Here is an 18,826-nt window from a genome sequence, read left to right on the forward strand (position 1 = left end):
ACAAAAGTAGTAGGTCAGTAATACATCCAAACGTGCTCGGTTTGAGGAGGACTAATTATTCATTTCTTCTGAAATAACTGACGGAGAGGGGCTGTCTGCTGAGGGCAATCATAATTTTAGATAGTGCAGGGCAGAGTTAAATGAAGTTTTCAAGTCAACTAGATTTCATTAGAAACGGCTATGGAAAGCTAAGGCATGAATTCGAAAAATGTGGGGACTTGAGATAACCATGTAACTTGTTTGGATACCAGGTGATGCAAGACGCTGTGCCGTTGCAAGGCTCGAAATTAACTTTTTTCCCTGGTAGTCCCATTGGGCTACCATTTTCTGAAGTTGGTAGCCCAGTGACAAGGTCTGGTAGCCCATGCATGAATGAAGAGTTGTTTGTAAAGGATATCTTTATTTATATCTAGACTATGAAAGATTTATTTTGCATGATTCTATCCAGGAAGTGAATTTTCTAGTCATTTGACATGAATACCTGCAGATCATAGCCTTAGGAGAACGGTATAGCAATAGCGTGTGTAGTGGACAACGGTGACGCCTCAAAGTTAGACGACCTATTCACACATGCAAATTTTGATGTTCGCCATGACAACGACTTTCCACTCAGCACGTGTAAATATAACATGACTAAAATAGATAAGCTATGAATTTCAGAATGAAAACTTGGTAGAGTCATGTTCCTAATACTTTCGTGGCAATTTTGGCTATATCATGTCATGATTTCTACACACAATCATGGGATGATCTCGTACACTTCGGAAAGCGTAATTTGTGGATGGCCCGACAGCTTTTACTTTGCAGTTTGAATAATTTTGTGTTTCATTGTGATTGATACATTGTGATTAAATAACTATGAAAATAAATTTTCATCGGCAATCATTTCCCGAGCCTGTCATCCAAGTACATCAGTTAACATAATGACACTTTATTGAAAGTTTGTCACTACAAATTCGACTGCTCTGTCGCCTTTTAATTTTCATAACTGGGTTGACTGTATGAGCGTCGGTCGTCTCACAGCGACCAAAATCATGTCGCTCACTAAGTAATATCATGTCCCAGGCTTCGGTAGTCCGCGTGGGCTACTATTTCATGGGTTTTGGTAGCCCAAAAGAAAAGTTGGTAGTCTGTGGACGCGGGACTACCGCTAATTTCGAGCCCTGCGTTGGCTTTGAATGTTGTGGTGGCGTAGAGGGCGCTGTTATACAGTAACTATGTGCATAGCGAGGGCAATCAGGGGTTTGGGTTTTCTTTTAAATTGTATTTTAAAATGTTGCTGATGTTGTGATTTCCGTTTGGTAAAATATGTATTTTTCGGATGTGCCAGTCCTTGGTCTGTAAATATACATACAGTTTGCAGCTGGTAAGTTCCGTTCATCTAGGCGGCAGTGCTGGTCGCTATGTGGGTGCTTGTCGTGTGTGATGTGCATCGTCTTTTCGTCGCTCCGCCTAGTTTGGTTTTCCAACGATTTTTATCGCCGTTTTCTGCGTCTTAGTTTTCCCGTTTTGGTGTTGCTGTGTTGTTTTCTTCTGTTGGACTTCCGTGTGAGCTAAGTTATAGAAATTCCTTTGAGTATTCACAACTCTAGCCATTGTTCTCAAGTTTTTAAAGGTCGAATACTATCTGTACACAAATTGGATGGCTAGGGTACCTGCGCCCTGCTCCATTCGGCGTGTACAGATTGTTTGTTTGGTGGTTCCATTTGTTATTTTATTTGATATTCGGAGTGACGTTGTCTTCATGTGATTTTTTGTGTTTTCTTTTGAGGACCACAATGGAAATAAGTTTTTAACTTTTTGTGCAATCCTCGGCAAGTAATATTCAGTGGCGTTTATTTTAATTGTAACATTTTAATTGTGCTTGGTGTTATTTTATTTGTATTTCTGTGTATTTACTTTGACATTTTGTATTTTATAGTTTTCCTGAATATTTGCCTAATAAATTCAAATCAAATCAAATCTTGTATATTTGAGACAGTGGTGACACTAAATCCCGGTACTTGAGGTCACACCTGGTACAATTAATCACATTATTTCTTGAAAAGTTCGCGCGTTTTGCTTTTGGAAATAAAAACTCCCTCCCTTGATTAACTAGATTTGCTCACGACTCCCAACCCTCCCCCACCTCTCTAAAAGAATAACAAACACAAATGAATGAAGGAAAATAGCTTTATTTCGTACTATCTGTATTATTATGGTTGCCTTCATAGATTACAACAAAAAAATCTCTTGTCTCTTCGTTTTGTTGGCCATGATAAACATAATATACAGTTTGTTTGCTCAAGAAGGAGAAAAGAAAGTTCAGCTCAAGTATCTTCTCGGTATTTACATAAAAAGTATTGTACACGATTTTTACATTTATGCAAGTCATTGCTATTCATGTGTTGTACAGGATTGGATAAAGGTGTGCTTTTTTGTTTGTTTCCCAGCATGCACTACTGGGAAATTCAAATGAAACTAAACGATCTCATTTTCTGCTTTTGAAAAGTATTATTCCTTCTCTTTCTCCGCATTGAAAGTCAGAAGAAAATTCACTCCTGTTCCCCAAACCCATTGGGACTCCATATTTCTAACTGGTGTGCCCATAAGAATGCATTTTACGCATGTACAAGCAGACACGAGCGCAACAACAACAACAGCACGCACATTGTGCCTTGTCTGTTGGGCATTTTATTGCCTTACACGCGCGGAATATTGTTTTCAAAAATATTTGCCAGTTTTTATCAAATGGAGAAAGCGTTCATATTTAAGTTTCCAAAAATGCAAAGGGAGATATCCTACATTATCAATGAAAGGTTGGACAATAGAATTACCAGCACTGTCAATGCATTGCTATCGCATAGATAACCTTTGACTTAAAACACAAACCTCTCTCCTTTCGACGTGTATACTGCCCTCAACGGTCACATTTTACTCGGCATAACTGAACACTAACATTTGTCTGATACTAATAAAATTAACCTGAATGTGACCTGTCAACGAGCCTTTTTTGTCAATTTTTGTTTCCCTGGGTCTTTTTGGAGCATAGCTGTTCAATGAATTCTCAGTTTGTCTCATAAAAATTCCAACCGTAGATTCTTTACTTTAACAACTGGCCACAGTTTACCAGTGAATTCACTAATACACGTTGACGTGAAGCTGCGTACACAACTACCTGCCCGAGATGGTTTTCACAGACCATGATGACAAGCCTACATTCACAATGACTATGAAACAATACTTGTAATCCAATTTTTTGTGCAGAAAGTCAGACACTTTGTAAAGTGACCTTGAACTTTCCTCACATCGACCACAGAGGGAAACTCGATAAATTTAGAGAATGCAAACAAGCTAAAAATTACCAATGCTCTCTGCAACAATCTCTTTAAGTGTACAAATTTGTTATCCACCTCTTTTCATCGAAGTAATTATCAATGTGTATAAACTTCTACAAAATCCTCACCACTTCGTTCCCTTAAAACCCACCACCCCTCACTCCACATGCAGTGATCCACGTCTCCTTAATAACTACAATGCGGGTCAGACTAATTGGATGTCTATGTAGTGGCCAAAGGGCATAAAACAGCACAATCACAAATATCTTTCAAAACTCTGACTAAGCGTTTAACCAGGTAAACAGACAGTAAGTAAAGAGCTTCGATGCATACATTTGCAGCTTCCCAATTTGTCCATTCCGGCGAGAAATACGCCTCCTGTGTTGAAAATTGAAGATCCTTTTCTTTTTTTTTAATAGATTGAAAAAACATTCAACTCACAATGCAGTCAGATGGAGGCTTTTAAAAAATGCTAGAGTTTGACTCTTTTCATGACCCAGTACACATGTACATGCTGGTACCCCTGTAAATATCAACATTTCCAAATCAAGCAATTACATACAATTCACCAGACAAAGAACAAAAAAATCTAAATTTGAAAGCGAAAAACAAAAATTCTTCAGTCTTAATAGAGATATTTGATTGTCTGGTATATACAGAAGTGTACATTTCTTCCACGAGTTTTCCCTTTTTTTTTGTTATGTGCAAGTGTTTTGAAGTGACTAATTTTGCATATTAAAGATAAAAATTTGCATATTTTTGGTTGTTCAGATCTTCCATTGGTAGTGTCAGAGTTGCCAAAGTGGAAATACACATAGAAAATCTGCAAGTAACACACATTTGGACACAAGGTTGGTATACGTGATTAACATGGCAGCATACAGTACATTCACACAGTTACAACACTAATTTTTATGGCACCACATCGCTCAATCTGTTCCAAGTCAAAAGAGGAAAATTTTGCTTCAAAGGACATCAAAAAGTGAAGCTTCCATCCTCCATGTTTTTTTCTCTCTATGTGTTTTTACCTGCTTTTAATAGTACTGAGTAGAAAAAGGTTCCCTTATCGGAGACAAAAGACCAACCTTTTCTGAAAACACAGTGTTGTAGACTCCTTTCTGTGCCATTTCCCATAAAAATAAAAGTCAGGCTTTAATATACAAACAGCGCAAATCACGTCCCCAAAGTCTATGTTGTGATAGCGGGGATGTTTGAGATTGTGGGGCTGTTTGTCTAGAAAACTATGTTTTGTCAGGGTCAACAAACCCCTATGTGCCAAATGGCAAAAAAACTTGCATCACTATACATTATCATTAGATTTTCAAAATATATTTTCTTGGGATTTTCTTCAATGGCAGCTTAAAATTCAAAATAGTTGCCTAACTTGGACAAGAGACAAAATATGATGTTTGCCAGGATTTTTTTCTTCTCTGGCATATTTATCGGAAGGCAAATGACCAAAAATGTCAGTTTCAAAGCTTGTGAAATGCACCACAGGTGGCGCTCTCACCAACTCATGTTGTGATGTTTGTGACACTGAGGGCGCACTGCAACATTAAGGTAACTTGAGGACATGACTCCTTTAAAATGAGGATGAGGCTTGCGGTCCATAAATATGGCATGAACTTCAGATGATGTCAAAACCATTCCAATATTCACAATATTGTTTTGTTAGCTATCTTTGCGATTGTGTGAAGATGCAATCGAGTATTGCTGTGTTTGCAATTCTGATAAGAAAGAAACTAATACTAGTTGTGGCTGCTGTCTGCATAAAGATCAATAAACAACAAACAACCAGCCACCAAAATTCTGGTGTCAATCCTTTGTCAGATGAAAACAACAATTTTGGATTTGATCAGAATTCTGTGCATGTAATGTAAAAGCATTCTACTCACAACATGTTGGTACTGACAAAAATATTATGCATTTAAATAGTCTAGAAGAGTTATACAATCTGCACAAAGATTAGCTGATTCAATTGTACGGTGAGTGAAAAAAAATGAAGATGCATCACTAAGGTAAATTATGAGCAAAGGGCATCCCCCATACTGAAGTGGTATGGTCCACCATGAATATGTGATCAGTACCACCCAATCGTGGGCATGTGAGCCAACACAGAGAATTTCCTTTCATCAACTTTTTGCTTACCAGCAAAATTCTTTCACAACTGAGTGTGTGCAGCTATGTGTGTGTGTGTACGTGTGTGTAGAGGGGTGTGTGTGTGCGTGTGTGTACCTGTGTGCTAGGGAGGGAGAAATGCCACATTTCGTATCCCACAATACAAGCAGAGAGCACCTTGTGATTTAATGAAATGATTTCAAATTAGATTTTAGCAATGTTTGGACTATTTTTAAACTACTCGGACAATACACCAATATGCAGTGAACGAAAAACAGGAGAGTGGTGGAGATGCCTCATGTGTGATATTTCTGAACGTTTAGGGACTCCCCTCTGAGTTCGAGAAGTCATGTATGGGATTACGTGATCGTTACACCATGTCACATATCATTATCTACAGCTTGCCTGAAACCAAAAAAGCAGACAAACGTCTCACAGTCCAGACTGTTTTGTTGATGGCTGTACCACTTACATTGGAAGAGTTGCCCAAAACACCCCTTGAATGGTTCAGTAAAATGGAGGAACTTCTATTCACATTATATGAGACTTGTCGCCACAGACTGAACCATTTTCCCAATAGGGGTGCCATTGAAACATCACCAAGTGATTCTGTTATTTTCTGAGAAGACCAATTCATCTTCACAGCTTGGTAGATTGTGACTTTTCTTTGACAGACTACTAAGTTTTCCCGTGGCCTCAACCATATAAAACGACCAATTAAGGGTCTTCCTAGCTAAGATCTTCCTCCAGAGGGCACTACTGCTTCTCAACGTTAAAAGTCATTGTCCCCCGGTGGAGTGGTCTCAATTTCTGCTAGCTGGAGTATGGCTCTGGCTTCTATATAGAGCTGGAGAGGGAATGAAAATGGAAATGTCTGGGTCAGATAAAAACACTGCTGAAAATAAACAGCAGAATTGCTAAACATTGTAAAATCAATTTCTAAAAACCCACAACAGGTAGCATTCACGACTTTGGTAGAAAATTTGTCATGAAATGAAAGTTTGGCCGAGCTGAGGCTTTTTAAAATCTTTGACCATTGGCAGATATGGCCACACACAGTTTAAATGTTTTCAAAGAGTGCAGAGCACATACTTGTGATTTCAAAACAATTTTACTTTCTATGCAAGAGAACCATACCCCTGTTCTGGCCTAAGGTAAAGTATCTCATGTACCTAACAATTGTTTGGCAAGCTCTAGCAAATATTTATAATGGCTTACCCTACAGCCAGATCAAGCATGCAACTATGAATTTGTTATGTCACATGGTATTATGTTTCATCTGCTTTCAAATATCTTAGTAAAGATCCATCAATATTGTGAAATCTTGTCAGGAATCATTTACTGAGCAATTTTGAAACCTCTTGATAACTCCTTAAAATATTCTCTCATTAATTTGGATAGAAGCAAGTTTGGTTTAGGGAACAGCTGACTTTAAGCACAAACTACATGTTGGGAGACATGGACCAACCCTAAGAGCGGTTGTGAGTGCTGGAAAACATACAAAGGGCACTGCTCACCTCGGCGAAAGTCATGTCTTGAAACAGCTCTTGAATAAACCTCCTTGCAGACAGCCTGAAGGAGTAGGTACCAAGCAAGTCAGCCACGTCTGAGTACAAACAGATATCTTGGAACGCATCTGGAAACCGCTCCTTCAAACTGGTGGACAACGAGATTCAGTTAGTAGATGTAAAGGTGTATCAGGAAAGTGGATGATTTTTTTTTTGATGTTTGACAAAAGATGATGATGTTATCAAAAACACATCAATGTGAATACACAATATGACCAAAGTGGCGTTTCGGTTGCAGTGTCACACTCAATTACTTTTTACTTGTCAAGTTCAGCCTGTTCACCCTTGATTCCCTGTATATAGGTCCACTCACCATTTGATAACCGTGGGTTTGGGCTAAACCACAGTGGTGAAAGGGTGAAACTTGATACTTTTGCACTGGTTCAAGTAAAGAATCATAGTACTGTGATTTTTCATGACTCCACTAAGATGTTGCTATGACAACTGTCAAATACTTACTTGAGTAGCCCCTGTTCCTGCGCCTTCATCGCGACAGAGCTGCTCAGATTCACCACCAGCCTCAGCACTTCTTTCTTGATGAGCGACCTCCCGAGAGGACTGTCCTCCGTCAATTTCTTCAAGGCTGGCGTAGACTCCCCACTGCTGATGCTGGAGGACGTGGTCACTTCAATGCCGCTCGGCGACTTACCAGCGCTGGTAGATCTGAGCAAGGAGAACTGTGGGGTGGTTCCTGTGCTGTACTCGCAGCCAGTATCCGACGCGGCGCCATCGTCCCCTTCACTAAGCACTCTCAACCTGCCAATATCTTTATTTTTCAAGAGATGACACACAAGTAAAAAAACACATCATGTTGGGTAAGCTGTGAATGTCTTTTGAAAAATTATGGAAAGAATGAGAAACAAACACTAAATTGAATTCCATCAGATGTAAACTTTGAACAACCTAGGTGATCAATATTTTACCTTCCTCACTAAACCTCATATCAATTTGATATCATAAACCACGGTCCCTCCACAAAAATGGAGGGACCGTGCATAAACTTTGTTTTTGCATGTTGTCAGGTTTGGGGGGTTTTTTGAGTCATGAGTGTACACAGCATCTGATATGGAAAATATGTTGTTAAATTCTTTGACGAGCAAAAATAATTTCATCCTCATTTTTTGTGTACAATATTAAATAAATATCTGAGTGTGGATTACAAGATATGCACTGAGAAAATCTGCCTAGTAACAAACCTTACGTCTTCTCATATGTCAAACTGACAAGATATTGACAGGGAATCGTGCAACAATCATAATCTAAATGGGATGTTACCAACTTACTGAGTGACAGAAACAGCAACAAGCAAATGATGGGAGTCTTTAAATATTGGTACCAAAAGGTAAGATCCTACCATCAACAAATTTGTCTGATTTCTTTATTCCAATTCAACCTCGTATCCTACCTCCAGAATAATCTTCTACTGTGACCCGGATTCCTTCCCTTCTGAATTTTGTACACAGAAGGCATATCTCCGACTGGTGAACCTCGAAACCGCTTTCCATCCGGGATATCTTCCTCTCCCGGACCTGTTGGTGCAATGCCTCCGCTGCATTGGTGAGACTGAAGTGCGTCAGGGAGGCCGATGGGACAACCAGGGCATCGATGGATGACGTGAGGCTCTTCTCAGAAACAGGCGAAAGCATCTTCAGGGTCTCGCCTTGTCGCTGGAATCCTATTGGAGACTGCTTGCGAGGAGGGTCATCGACCTGTACACACACAAACAAAAAATGTTTTTTGAATGATTTTCTTTCAAGCAGTTCTCATATTTTGTATTGGCTGTTCACTTGGTTTTAAACAGACATTATGCAATGCCACCTTATAAAACGAAACGTTAAGATTTGAGTGAAAGACCACCTGTTTTCTTGAAGTGACAGACACATTCCTGTACAGAGCAAAGACATGCAAATTTGATATGTAAATTTATGCAAATTAACCACAAACTTTTTGAAACAGTCTAAGACTGACACACAGACAGAGAAAGATCCGGAAAAGTAGCACTGATGGTTAAAACTACATTGGACACAGTCTTTTTACCAGTGCAACTAGAAAACTTGGCTTTGAACAAAACTGATAATATTTATCAAGTACTTCAAAAAGGTGCCAAGCACTCCCTGGACATAATGAACTGTTCAGTGAACAACAAACAAGTCCTCTTGGTAGCAATGTCAATCAAACTGATCATCATCTGACATAATGTGCTGATTTCATTCAAGACAAGAGAGCTGAAATTCCATGCGCTTGATCATTGGCTTTCATCAGGCAGCACTCATGAATCTTCATCTGTAACTATTAAAGTCAGCCATCAACGAAAACAAAATACCCATACCTGGAATATCATAGTGACATCGACTGGTAAGCAGAGTCCAATATAGTCCCCACCCCCGGGGCTCGTTGTATGATGGCTACGTGGCAGTGATCTCGTCTTCTTCATACTGTCGGAGCTCTCCAGCGATGTCTGGCTGCCTTCTCTGAAACATACCATTTAGAAATGGATTTTCTGTAAGCATAGCTGTAGCCGTTTTTATTAGCTTTACCATGGGACATCTTTGATGTGGTATTAGTTTATTTCAAAAACATGGCCACATACTGTCTGCATGAGGATACGGACGCAGTATGATTGCCCCAACATACAGTGGATGAATGTGTGTAGCACTAGATGTCTGAGTGCATAGTTTGTGGCACTTTGGTAGTAACCTTGCTATTATACATCTTAGATTCTGGACAGGGGCGTCAAGAGTGCCGTGCCGCCGATGCTTTCATGCAACGTCACGACAGATCTTTTCTTCTATATTCAAATGACAGAGTAGAGAGTCATCAAGGATATGCATCTGTCTACCTGTGAAATTACAAAAGGCGCTTGAAATAAAAATTGTGGCATATCATCCAAAGGGTCCCTTGACACCATTCAAAGTAAATGCACCAAGGGACCTGCAATGGGTACCGTGCCTGGAGCACCTGGATAAGGTCGAGGTCAGAGTTCAGCCATTCCATATGGCATTTTGGTATATTGATTCTATTGATATGATGGTTGAACCTGGAATGTGAAGATCTTGACTGATCTAAATATGCAAAAATGGTTTTAATTTGTATAGAAAATAGGTATTGGACACAATAAACGTAGATTGGAAATTGAGATAAACAAACAGTTTTACTCATTCCAGCTTACCCTAGTGAGGTCAGTCTCCCAGAATATGTATTGCTTCTTCCGAGTGAGCCAGGTGACGTTCCAAATGGAAATCCAGACAGTGATAGTCTCTCTCCTTTGTCGGAGATACTGTCTGCTCTCTGTCGTTTCAAAGATTTCAACGCCGCGAGTCCCTGGGCGTCACGAGTTGTGGTAAATGTAGCATGGGCCTCCACGACCGAGCTCCTGCCACTGAGGTGAGACCCCGTGGGCAGCGTAGCTGATTTGTGCGAGGAAAAGTGTCTCGTGAAGCTGGGCGTCCGTTTCAGATTCACCTGCTTCCTCGCCGAGTCCGACGAGTGAACAACTTTCACTGTTTGCGAGCTGTTGATAGTACTGATGCTAGACACGCTGTCTGTGTGGGCGCTGTCCATCGGTGGACTTGACTGAGTTGAACTGAGCGAGCTCACACCGCTCGTGACAGTGTCGGCGAAGCTGTCGCTGCGACTTTTGGTGTCCATGCTGCCCCGACCACTGCTTTCGGTGCTATTGCTCCTGTACTTGAAGCTCTGACTTCTCTGCTTTGGCAATGTATTGTATTTGAGTTCAAAACTTCTATTGCTACGTAGCTTTCCAGCTTTATCAGAGTCGTTTGTTAAAGTCCGACTGTCGCTATTACTCCGCCGTTTCGTCTCAATAATGGGACTATCACTCACGGTCACCATCTTCCCTTCCGGACTCGGCGTCATCCTCCGCCTCTGCCTTCCTGGCGTCAGGTCACCTTCCCGATCCTTTGGACCTGCGATCAATTTTTTCACGCCCATGCCACTGCTACCTCTATTCCTCACATCCATGTCTCCGTACGGCATGGAAAAACTTGTCCTCTCCTTCTTAGGAGAAGCACCAGCCACAACTGGTGAAGGTGTCCTATCAGATGCCTTGGCCGCAACGTGTTCCAGCTTCTCATTTATGTCCAGGAAGAAAGTACTGCTGGGGCTGCTGCTATCCGGCATTTTATCCCCAATTGATATGAAAGATCCGTACTGTCCGTCCCCCGGCACATAGTAATGGGGCGTTTCCATGTCAGTCCTGCTGTTCATACTCTGCAGACTGGATGACGATGGAAAGTCGTGTAGGAGATTCCCCGTCTCATCTAAGAGTACATCCTTCTCTTCCACAACGGGCCAGATTTCCTCTCGACTGTGCCGGGTGCTTTCCCAGCCTAGCCTGCTGAGCATCTCAGCTCCGTGCCTGGTCTTGGCTATGAGACCTAACACATAGAAACATGTTCTGGAAAAAAAAATAAGATAGTAAGTTCCATATCAATGCAACATTCTCTCATTCAGTTTATTAGTTTACAAAGTTTTGTAAGAGGCACCTGTTTCCAGGGAAAAATACGATGTTTTGTTACAATAATTTAAATTTGAAACAAACATATCATTGAGACTACATCCTTGCAACTGTGATTTCACTGATTTTAACAGCTTCACACAGCATTAAATTAGTTTTCCACCTACTTTAAACCAGAATATCTGGAAAAAATCACTCAGTTAATATCAGAATTTTGGTTAGGGTTAGGGTTCAAATGATTCAACATTTCACTGTGATAGTTTTCAAAAAATTGACATTACATCATCACATGACAAAAATTCACAATGAGAGAAAACTGTTGACATGCCACAAGCAAACACCTTCTGGGGACATTCACAATCAATCACAAAATTACCATGGTTGTAAAATGAGGAAGGTAATAAGATCAATGTGGTGACAAGATTACCATGGTGACAAGATTACCATGAAACAGGATCACCATGGTGACAAGATTATGATGATTACACAATGGACAGCTTACCCCCTGACGGAGAAAACTTCACATTCTTCAGCCAGTCTGATGATATCAGGCAGGATTTCCTCTTGCGCAAGCAACTTCAAACCCCAGGTAGAACTGCCTATGTGACCCTGAATGGTTGGAAGTATTTAAATGTTTGAGAAACACCCTCTGTTTCTGTAATATCATTATGGTAGTTTGCCATGGTCCCATAACTTCTTACATGTCAAAGGATGGCTGAAAAACAGCCACTTCCCTTATGTGGTCAGTGGCCACATTAAATTGCTCAAATTTTTCACAAAATGTGTGTATAATGGTCAACATATCTGACTTTGAATGACCTCTGTCAAAAAATGCTTAAACTGGAAAGCAAGAAATCAGTCTATTTTGACTAATTTCATGTCTGCATTACTAATTTTTCAGAGATTGAATGCATGTTTCATGTATTTCCACGATATTTATAATAGCAAACTTTATCATTGCTGTTATCTTTTCCTGAATTCATCACTCAACACACCACCTACACAGAAGGAAGAGCCACACCCAACGTCTAGAGAAAGGCCACCTCCACATAGTGGTCACTTTTTCTAAGTCCCTTGAGTGGCCACTATACACAGGTTTGACTATATGTAAAATTTCCTGCAGATTTTGAAAAACACAAAACCAAAATTGTACACCATGCTGAAAAGTTTTCTCTAGAACAAGTCTGAGCATGGTCATGATAAAAATTTTTGTCAAGTGCATAGCAATACTCACCAGTCCCCACAGCGCTGCCTTCAATGCAGCTATTTTGTCTGGGGTTGTCTCTGGGTATCTGATACACCGACTGAGCTCAGGCACAATATCCTGATAAGACATTGAAAAAGTAATTATGCCACAAGTTATTACATAGCCAAACATACAAGTAACTCATGTGTGTTTCAAAAATGTCTTTATATCAAAACCCATCAGGTCATCACATCACATTGGAAAGAAAATGATGATTTATTTCAGACTCAGGTTCAACAGAGACATATTTCTTTGCATTCATATTTGTCTGAAGTCAAACTCTAATTTTTTTTAATTTTCCTCGGTAGGATTAAAATTTAATGACATAATGTTTGTTCATGCTAAACTGATTTTCACACAACAATGGCATAAAAATTAATTTTCGAGAAAAAACTAAAAAATCAAGGTTGCTAAAAAGAGGATTTAATTTCCTCAAGTAATTCCTCCTAATCAGCTTACCAAGATTAAATACCACTTCGAAATAATTTTTTCCAAATGACTCGTTTGGAACTTTAATCTTGCTGTTTTTAGACAAAAAGAGCTTGACACTTCAAAGCAGGGATGCCAGCGACTGATAAGACCATCAGCCTCACCCGCTGCCTTACCTGCTTATCAAGCAAGTCAGCTCCAGCTTTGTGCTGTGCCAGCTGCCCGTAGAGATGAACTGGGACAAACACGTCTTTCTTCGTCGTCTGCTCCTCTGACGACCGCCGCATGAAGTGCACGTCGTTGGTAGGTCTCTGATATGTCGTAAATGCCTCGTTAAGCTCAGACTCCACGATGGTCACGTACTTGTGATTGAACGTCTTCTTCCATTTTTCCAGTTCATGCGTCACAAAGTTGACATCAGCGAGGCATTTGAACCCCTTTGGAATAGACAGAAACCTGGCAGAGTATGGAAAGCAATAATCAGTTTGCAAGCCTTTTGACAGACTACAGAGGGCGCTCTTTTTGACACACTACACAGGGCGCTCTACATCTTATAGATCCTCAATCTGACAACAATTATTTTTTGTAGAGGATTATAGCTGTAACCTCTGATTGAAAAATAATTTTTTTATACTTTTCGTTCTATGAAACTAATCCACTCCCATTTTTCTTTCCATTGTATGTTGAAATAAAAAGTACAAAATGGCCGATAGCCGTAACTTATGATTGTTCACAATTTTTGTTTTTTATTGGCAACTTAAGTTTCTTGTTCTACTGCCCGAAGCATATTGAGATCGACAGTATTCAGCTTGCCAATTCAGCCTGTACATGTGCAGACTACATTATATTACAGTAGACAAGTGAATTCTAATCTCGACTAGAATTAAAACATAAACAATAACAATTCATTTTACGCATATACAGGCTTGGTGGTGGCAAGCTAAACCAACCAACTTCAGGGTGTTGAACAAGAAACCTGTAGTTGACATTGAAAACAGAAATAGTGAAATAGTCATCAAAAGCACAGTTACTGGCCCTTTTAATGTTGCCGACACAATACATCACATGCACTGAGAAACAAACAAAATTCTAATCACGATGAAGACTCAATGTCAACAACAACAGGGGACATCACATACATTTTGCGGTATTGACAAATTGACCTCTGGTGGCATTTTGGCATGCATTTGGGTGGAATAGAAATTGCATTTTTTACCAACGGAATGAAAGTAATGAGTATGACATCCAAAGTTACAGCTAGCTGGGCTTTAGTACTTGACAATATTGTTTCTTTTTGACTGAAATAAACTGCAAAAACACAACAAAATTTTTAAAGTCATGCATAAAGTTTCAATTATCAAGTGATCACAAATCAAAACAAGGATTTATTTATCATTCACACAAACATAATCACAGGAGTTTAATAAAACAAAACAATGTTCAGTACATTCATTACGTGTGGATGAAGCCTAGCCATTGCTAGATGTTCAGTTTGTGTTGTATCTCACATTACCTGATCAGCAATAACACCCCTTTGTCTCCCATGTGCAGCAGAGAGGGCCTCATCTGCACCAGCGCGTGCAAATTAGCCTCCACCTCGCACGCCTCGTCGATGATGTCGATGGCCTCCATGGCAACCTCGCGGCTCTTGTCATAGAGCTGCGTGACGAGTAGCTCCATCCCCCAACTGCTGAAGAACGGCGCTTTGGCCCGTAGCAGCACCCTCATGTGACTTGTTGCATAGAGTTGTACACTCTGCGTAGAAGTAGATCAAAGAAGAGTGCAGTCATGTCAATGTCAGAGTTCAAAGTTCAACTTGGAAAAATGTCCATTCAAAAACTACAAACACTAAAACATTACCACATAATATTTAGCAACGACAAGCCATTAAAACTTACACACTAAGTATCATAACAAATAAAAGCAATTTGTTCTTTTTTTGTCAGCCAATGGTAAAAATTAAATTGCCAACAATCAACTTTAGCTGGCAATGTACCAATAAGGAATTTTTACATATCAATGAACGGAAACATGAGTGTAATCTTCCCTACTTTCAGGGCAACCTAGAAATGAATGTATGCTAAATAATTGAAAAACTTTTGAATACACTATATAAGGGTCTAGAAAGAATGAATCAAGTTTAAACCGTCAAGTCATGAGAACATTTGATTGTGACATCGAAAAAGAAATGCTTGCCAAATAATCATGCTATAATGAGCCCTGCTACTTTGTAGCATTATCATATTTGGTCTGGCATACACAGTGAGGTAAACATATTTGGGAAGACACTATTTTGCTTAGGAAGGCAACTTTTCAGAGTTACCCGTCTCATGTCTGATTGTTATTTTTTTATGAATTTTCTACACTGGCATCTTGGGGATGTGTTACAGATGTATTACAATTATATTACAAATCATGGGTTTTGAGATCTGAGATAAAGTCCTGCTGAATAGACCATCTATACACACATACCTCCGGAGATGAGGAGAGGACTTTGGAGAGGATGATTCTTGAAAGACTGTTTCTGGAATAATCCAGACTTGTAATGACCAGTTTTGTGAGATGTTCCTGGGATGGCAAAGTGCACAGATCCAGCAAACTGAAACCAAATCAAATGAACGGCAGTGAGATTTTACCAATCATTTCCTCTGTCTTATCCAAGAACAATATCATGGTCCATTCGTCAAGTAACACGTGATGAACTAGTGACCTCTGAAAAAGGTAGTACATGCCTCAAAATTGAAAGATTTGTATAAACTGTTGCTGAAAGATTCATCAGAGAAACTTGGACCATTTCTTTTCAAAATCAAGAATGAACAATCAGAGGTTATGGGGAAAAATTACGTTTTTGATTTTCAAAAGAATAAGATAGTGAAAACTTTACAAACTCCAAGAACTTCAAAATGGAAACCCCCCCTCCTCCAACAAGCTGTACATTTATGAACTATTAAAAAATTGTGAGTCCGAACATCTGTCTCAGATTACATTCTACTTAAAGGCCATTTCCATTTCTCACCTTTACCATGCAAACTCATCATGGATGGCTATGAATCATTTTACTTGTGTGTGTGTATGTATGTGTGTATATGTGTATGTGTGTGTGTGTGTGTGTGTGTGTGTGTATATATATATATATATATATATATATATATATATATATATATATATATATATATATATATATATATATATATATATATATATATATATATATATATATATATATTTAAAAACTATCTACTGTTGATTGACAAATCAGAGTGCTCAATTCAGGGTGTTTTATTTACTCGTAAAGCCTTGGTCACCAAATTCCAGAAACGAATGACAGCGCCGTAGTAAAGTACTGTCCAATCAAAAGTGAACATGTCATATTCTGTAGACATCTGGTGCGTTTTAATATTCAAATTTGGTAACACAGCGGAAACCAGCTGCAACACAAAATCTGCTGTGCCCTAGGGCATTTATATTATGTGCCCTAGGGCATTTATAGGATGTTCCATTACATTGGAAGGCTATTTCACAAATAAAAGTTTTAATTCATATCCTAAACATGTTACATTGACAAAGGGGACGGTTGACGTAAACACATTGAAAACGAAAATATATCAGTTAGGGGCGATAGTTTTGAAGTCGGATAAAACCCTCGTACTCGGGCTTTTCTGGTATATAAAGTCCAACCCTACGATAAAATGTCTCGGCCTGCGGCCTCGACATTTTATCGCTGGGTTGGACTTTATATACCAGAAGCCCTCGTACTCGGGCTTTATCCTATACTTAAATATATATATATATATATATATATTATATATATATATATATATATATATATATATATATATATATATATATATATATATATATATATATATATATATATATATTTAATATATATATATATATAATATATGTACATATATATATATATATATTAATATATATATATATATATATATATATATATATATATATATATATATATATATTATATATATATATATATATAAAGAGCGAGTACATAAACTTTAGCAATTTGCTGAATGTGACAACAATCTTAAGCAGTGCAGTGCAGTGACCTACAACTTACTATTGGAATAAGCCAGTCTTTTCCAGGACTTTTTCACCTTGCGCCGAGCTTGTCATTTTCCCGATCATCAGGAAATAATGCTGACTCAGCGTACTCGTCACTTTCATGAAGCTGAAGATGGAGGATGACGTGGCTAGACCACCGATCACTTCCACCAAGCGGTCGACTAGTTCTTGTACAAGTTCGATCAACAGCTTCTCTCCCTCCTGCTTTGAGATATTAGATGAAAAAAGACATGTCAAAAAAATACCGTCAAGGACAGTCTGCTCACATTTGGTTTGAATCCGTCCATTCAAGAAATATTTAAACTAGAAAAACAAGAATGACAAAAGTAAATAAGGTCTGAAACTTTCGGTACTGGAGGTCAACTTTAGCAACATGCATAGCAGAGGAATGTTTCAACACAGTCCCTCTTAGTTTGAGCAGGTCTGCTAATATGTAACAGTTCATGAACAATGACAGGAAATGACTCATAATCTGTTTCAGTTACTGCCACCACTCCTACACATAATACTATAGGTACACTGCATACAAATAGGTTAGAGATCATAGAAGCTCTGACTGAGATTGGGCTGTTTCAGTTAATGCCACCACTCCCACACATTTGCAGGATTTCCCCTTTTTCTTACCTCATTTGCATATTTTTGGCACTGACATGTTCATTTGAACAAAGTTATATCTCAACCCCTGGGTCTACCTGTATACCAAACACTGAGATGGAAGGTGTGGCGGTTTGGGAGCTTTAGCATGTGATGGACATACATCCGCACATACATACATACACACAGACATACAGATACCACTGACTCACCATATAAGCTCTTTTTGGTACTTATATACACACCAAATATGAGCTGAAAACTAAAATGCATCCAAAGAATGCTAAAAAATTGTTGGCTTCTTAATTGTGTAATCACTGTAGTGGGGTGGGGATGGATTATTTGGCAAAGAACTGAGACATCATGAAAAATCTTTCAAAAGTTTTGTCACAAGGACATGCTAGTCTCTCAGTCCTGCATGAAATGTCTCATTGATGTGTAAATCTAGTCAGAAAAATTACTGAGGATTTAAGTTCAGATGTGAGTGGTTCAGTGATCAACAATGACAAAACAATGTATCAGGTTTTGTGGTACAATCTAAATTCTGGACATTTCACCTTGTTTTTGAATAGGCCTATAAAAATGCTTTGTCACTGGTTACAATCATCTAGCCTTTGAATACAGTATACCCATGCTGCAAAAGTATAAATGGTGTTCTACATGTCCTGGTTCATGGAATAATTTTAATCTTGTTCATGGGAATCTTTGACTGACATTATACATAAAAGTAAACACCACAGTTTAATACTAACCATAAATCTCTGAAAGTAAAATATCTTTCTATATCATGCAATCGGGCAGATTCAATATATGTAGATTTCACGATATGTTTGTTTCTTTTGAACATCTATACATGTATCAATATATTTGTGTTTCATTAAAGGTATACTGCCACCTGTTCCAAATTTGCCACAGTTACCATGGAAAGAGAAAATCTGACCAATCACAGATTTTAAGCGGGTGGCCACTTTTTAAAAACAGCGCCCTT

General features: G+C 38.9%; 1 protein-coding gene across 2 annotated transcripts in view; it reads right to left on the reverse strand.

The window, feature by feature from the left end:
- Window positions 1-2,158: 2,158 nt before the first annotated feature.
- LOC139138865 (rapamycin-insensitive companion of mTOR-like) overlaps window positions 2,159-18,826 on the reverse strand; it is a 50,770-nt gene continuing 34,102 nt past the window's right edge. The window contains exons 19-30 of one of the 2 annotated variants that reach the window (XM_070707433.1): window positions 17,240-17,445; window positions 15,628-15,754; window positions 14,669-14,910; window positions 13,332-13,611; window positions 12,715-12,804; window positions 11,983-12,089; window positions 10,173-11,420; window positions 9,333-9,474; window positions 8,409-8,712; window positions 7,463-7,769; window positions 6,953-7,091; window positions 2,159-6,282 (exon numbers count right to left, since the gene is read on the reverse strand). In XM_070707433.1, the coding sequence (XP_070563534.1) occupies window positions 6,208-6,282; window positions 6,953-7,091; window positions 7,463-7,769; window positions 8,409-8,712; window positions 9,333-9,474; window positions 10,173-11,420; window positions 11,983-12,089; window positions 12,715-12,804; window positions 13,332-13,611; window positions 14,669-14,910; window positions 15,628-15,754; window positions 17,240-17,445 (3,267 nt within the window). In that variant the 3' untranslated portion in view covers window positions 2,159-6,207. Of the gene's footprint in view, window positions 6,283-6,952; window positions 7,092-7,462; window positions 7,770-8,408; window positions 8,713-9,332; window positions 9,475-10,172; window positions 11,421-11,982; window positions 12,090-12,714; window positions 12,805-13,331; window positions 13,612-14,668; window positions 14,911-15,627; window positions 15,755-17,239; window positions 17,449-18,826 lie in introns of both variants that reach the window. The other variant, XM_070707432.1, reaches the window with a different exon arrangement.

This window comes from Ptychodera flava, chromosome 8 (genome assembly GCF_041260155.1).
Source record: "Ptychodera flava strain L36383 chromosome 8, AS_Pfla_20210202, whole genome shotgun sequence".
Taxonomy (NCBI): domain Eukaryota; kingdom Metazoa; phylum Hemichordata; class Enteropneusta; family Ptychoderidae; genus Ptychodera; species Ptychodera flava.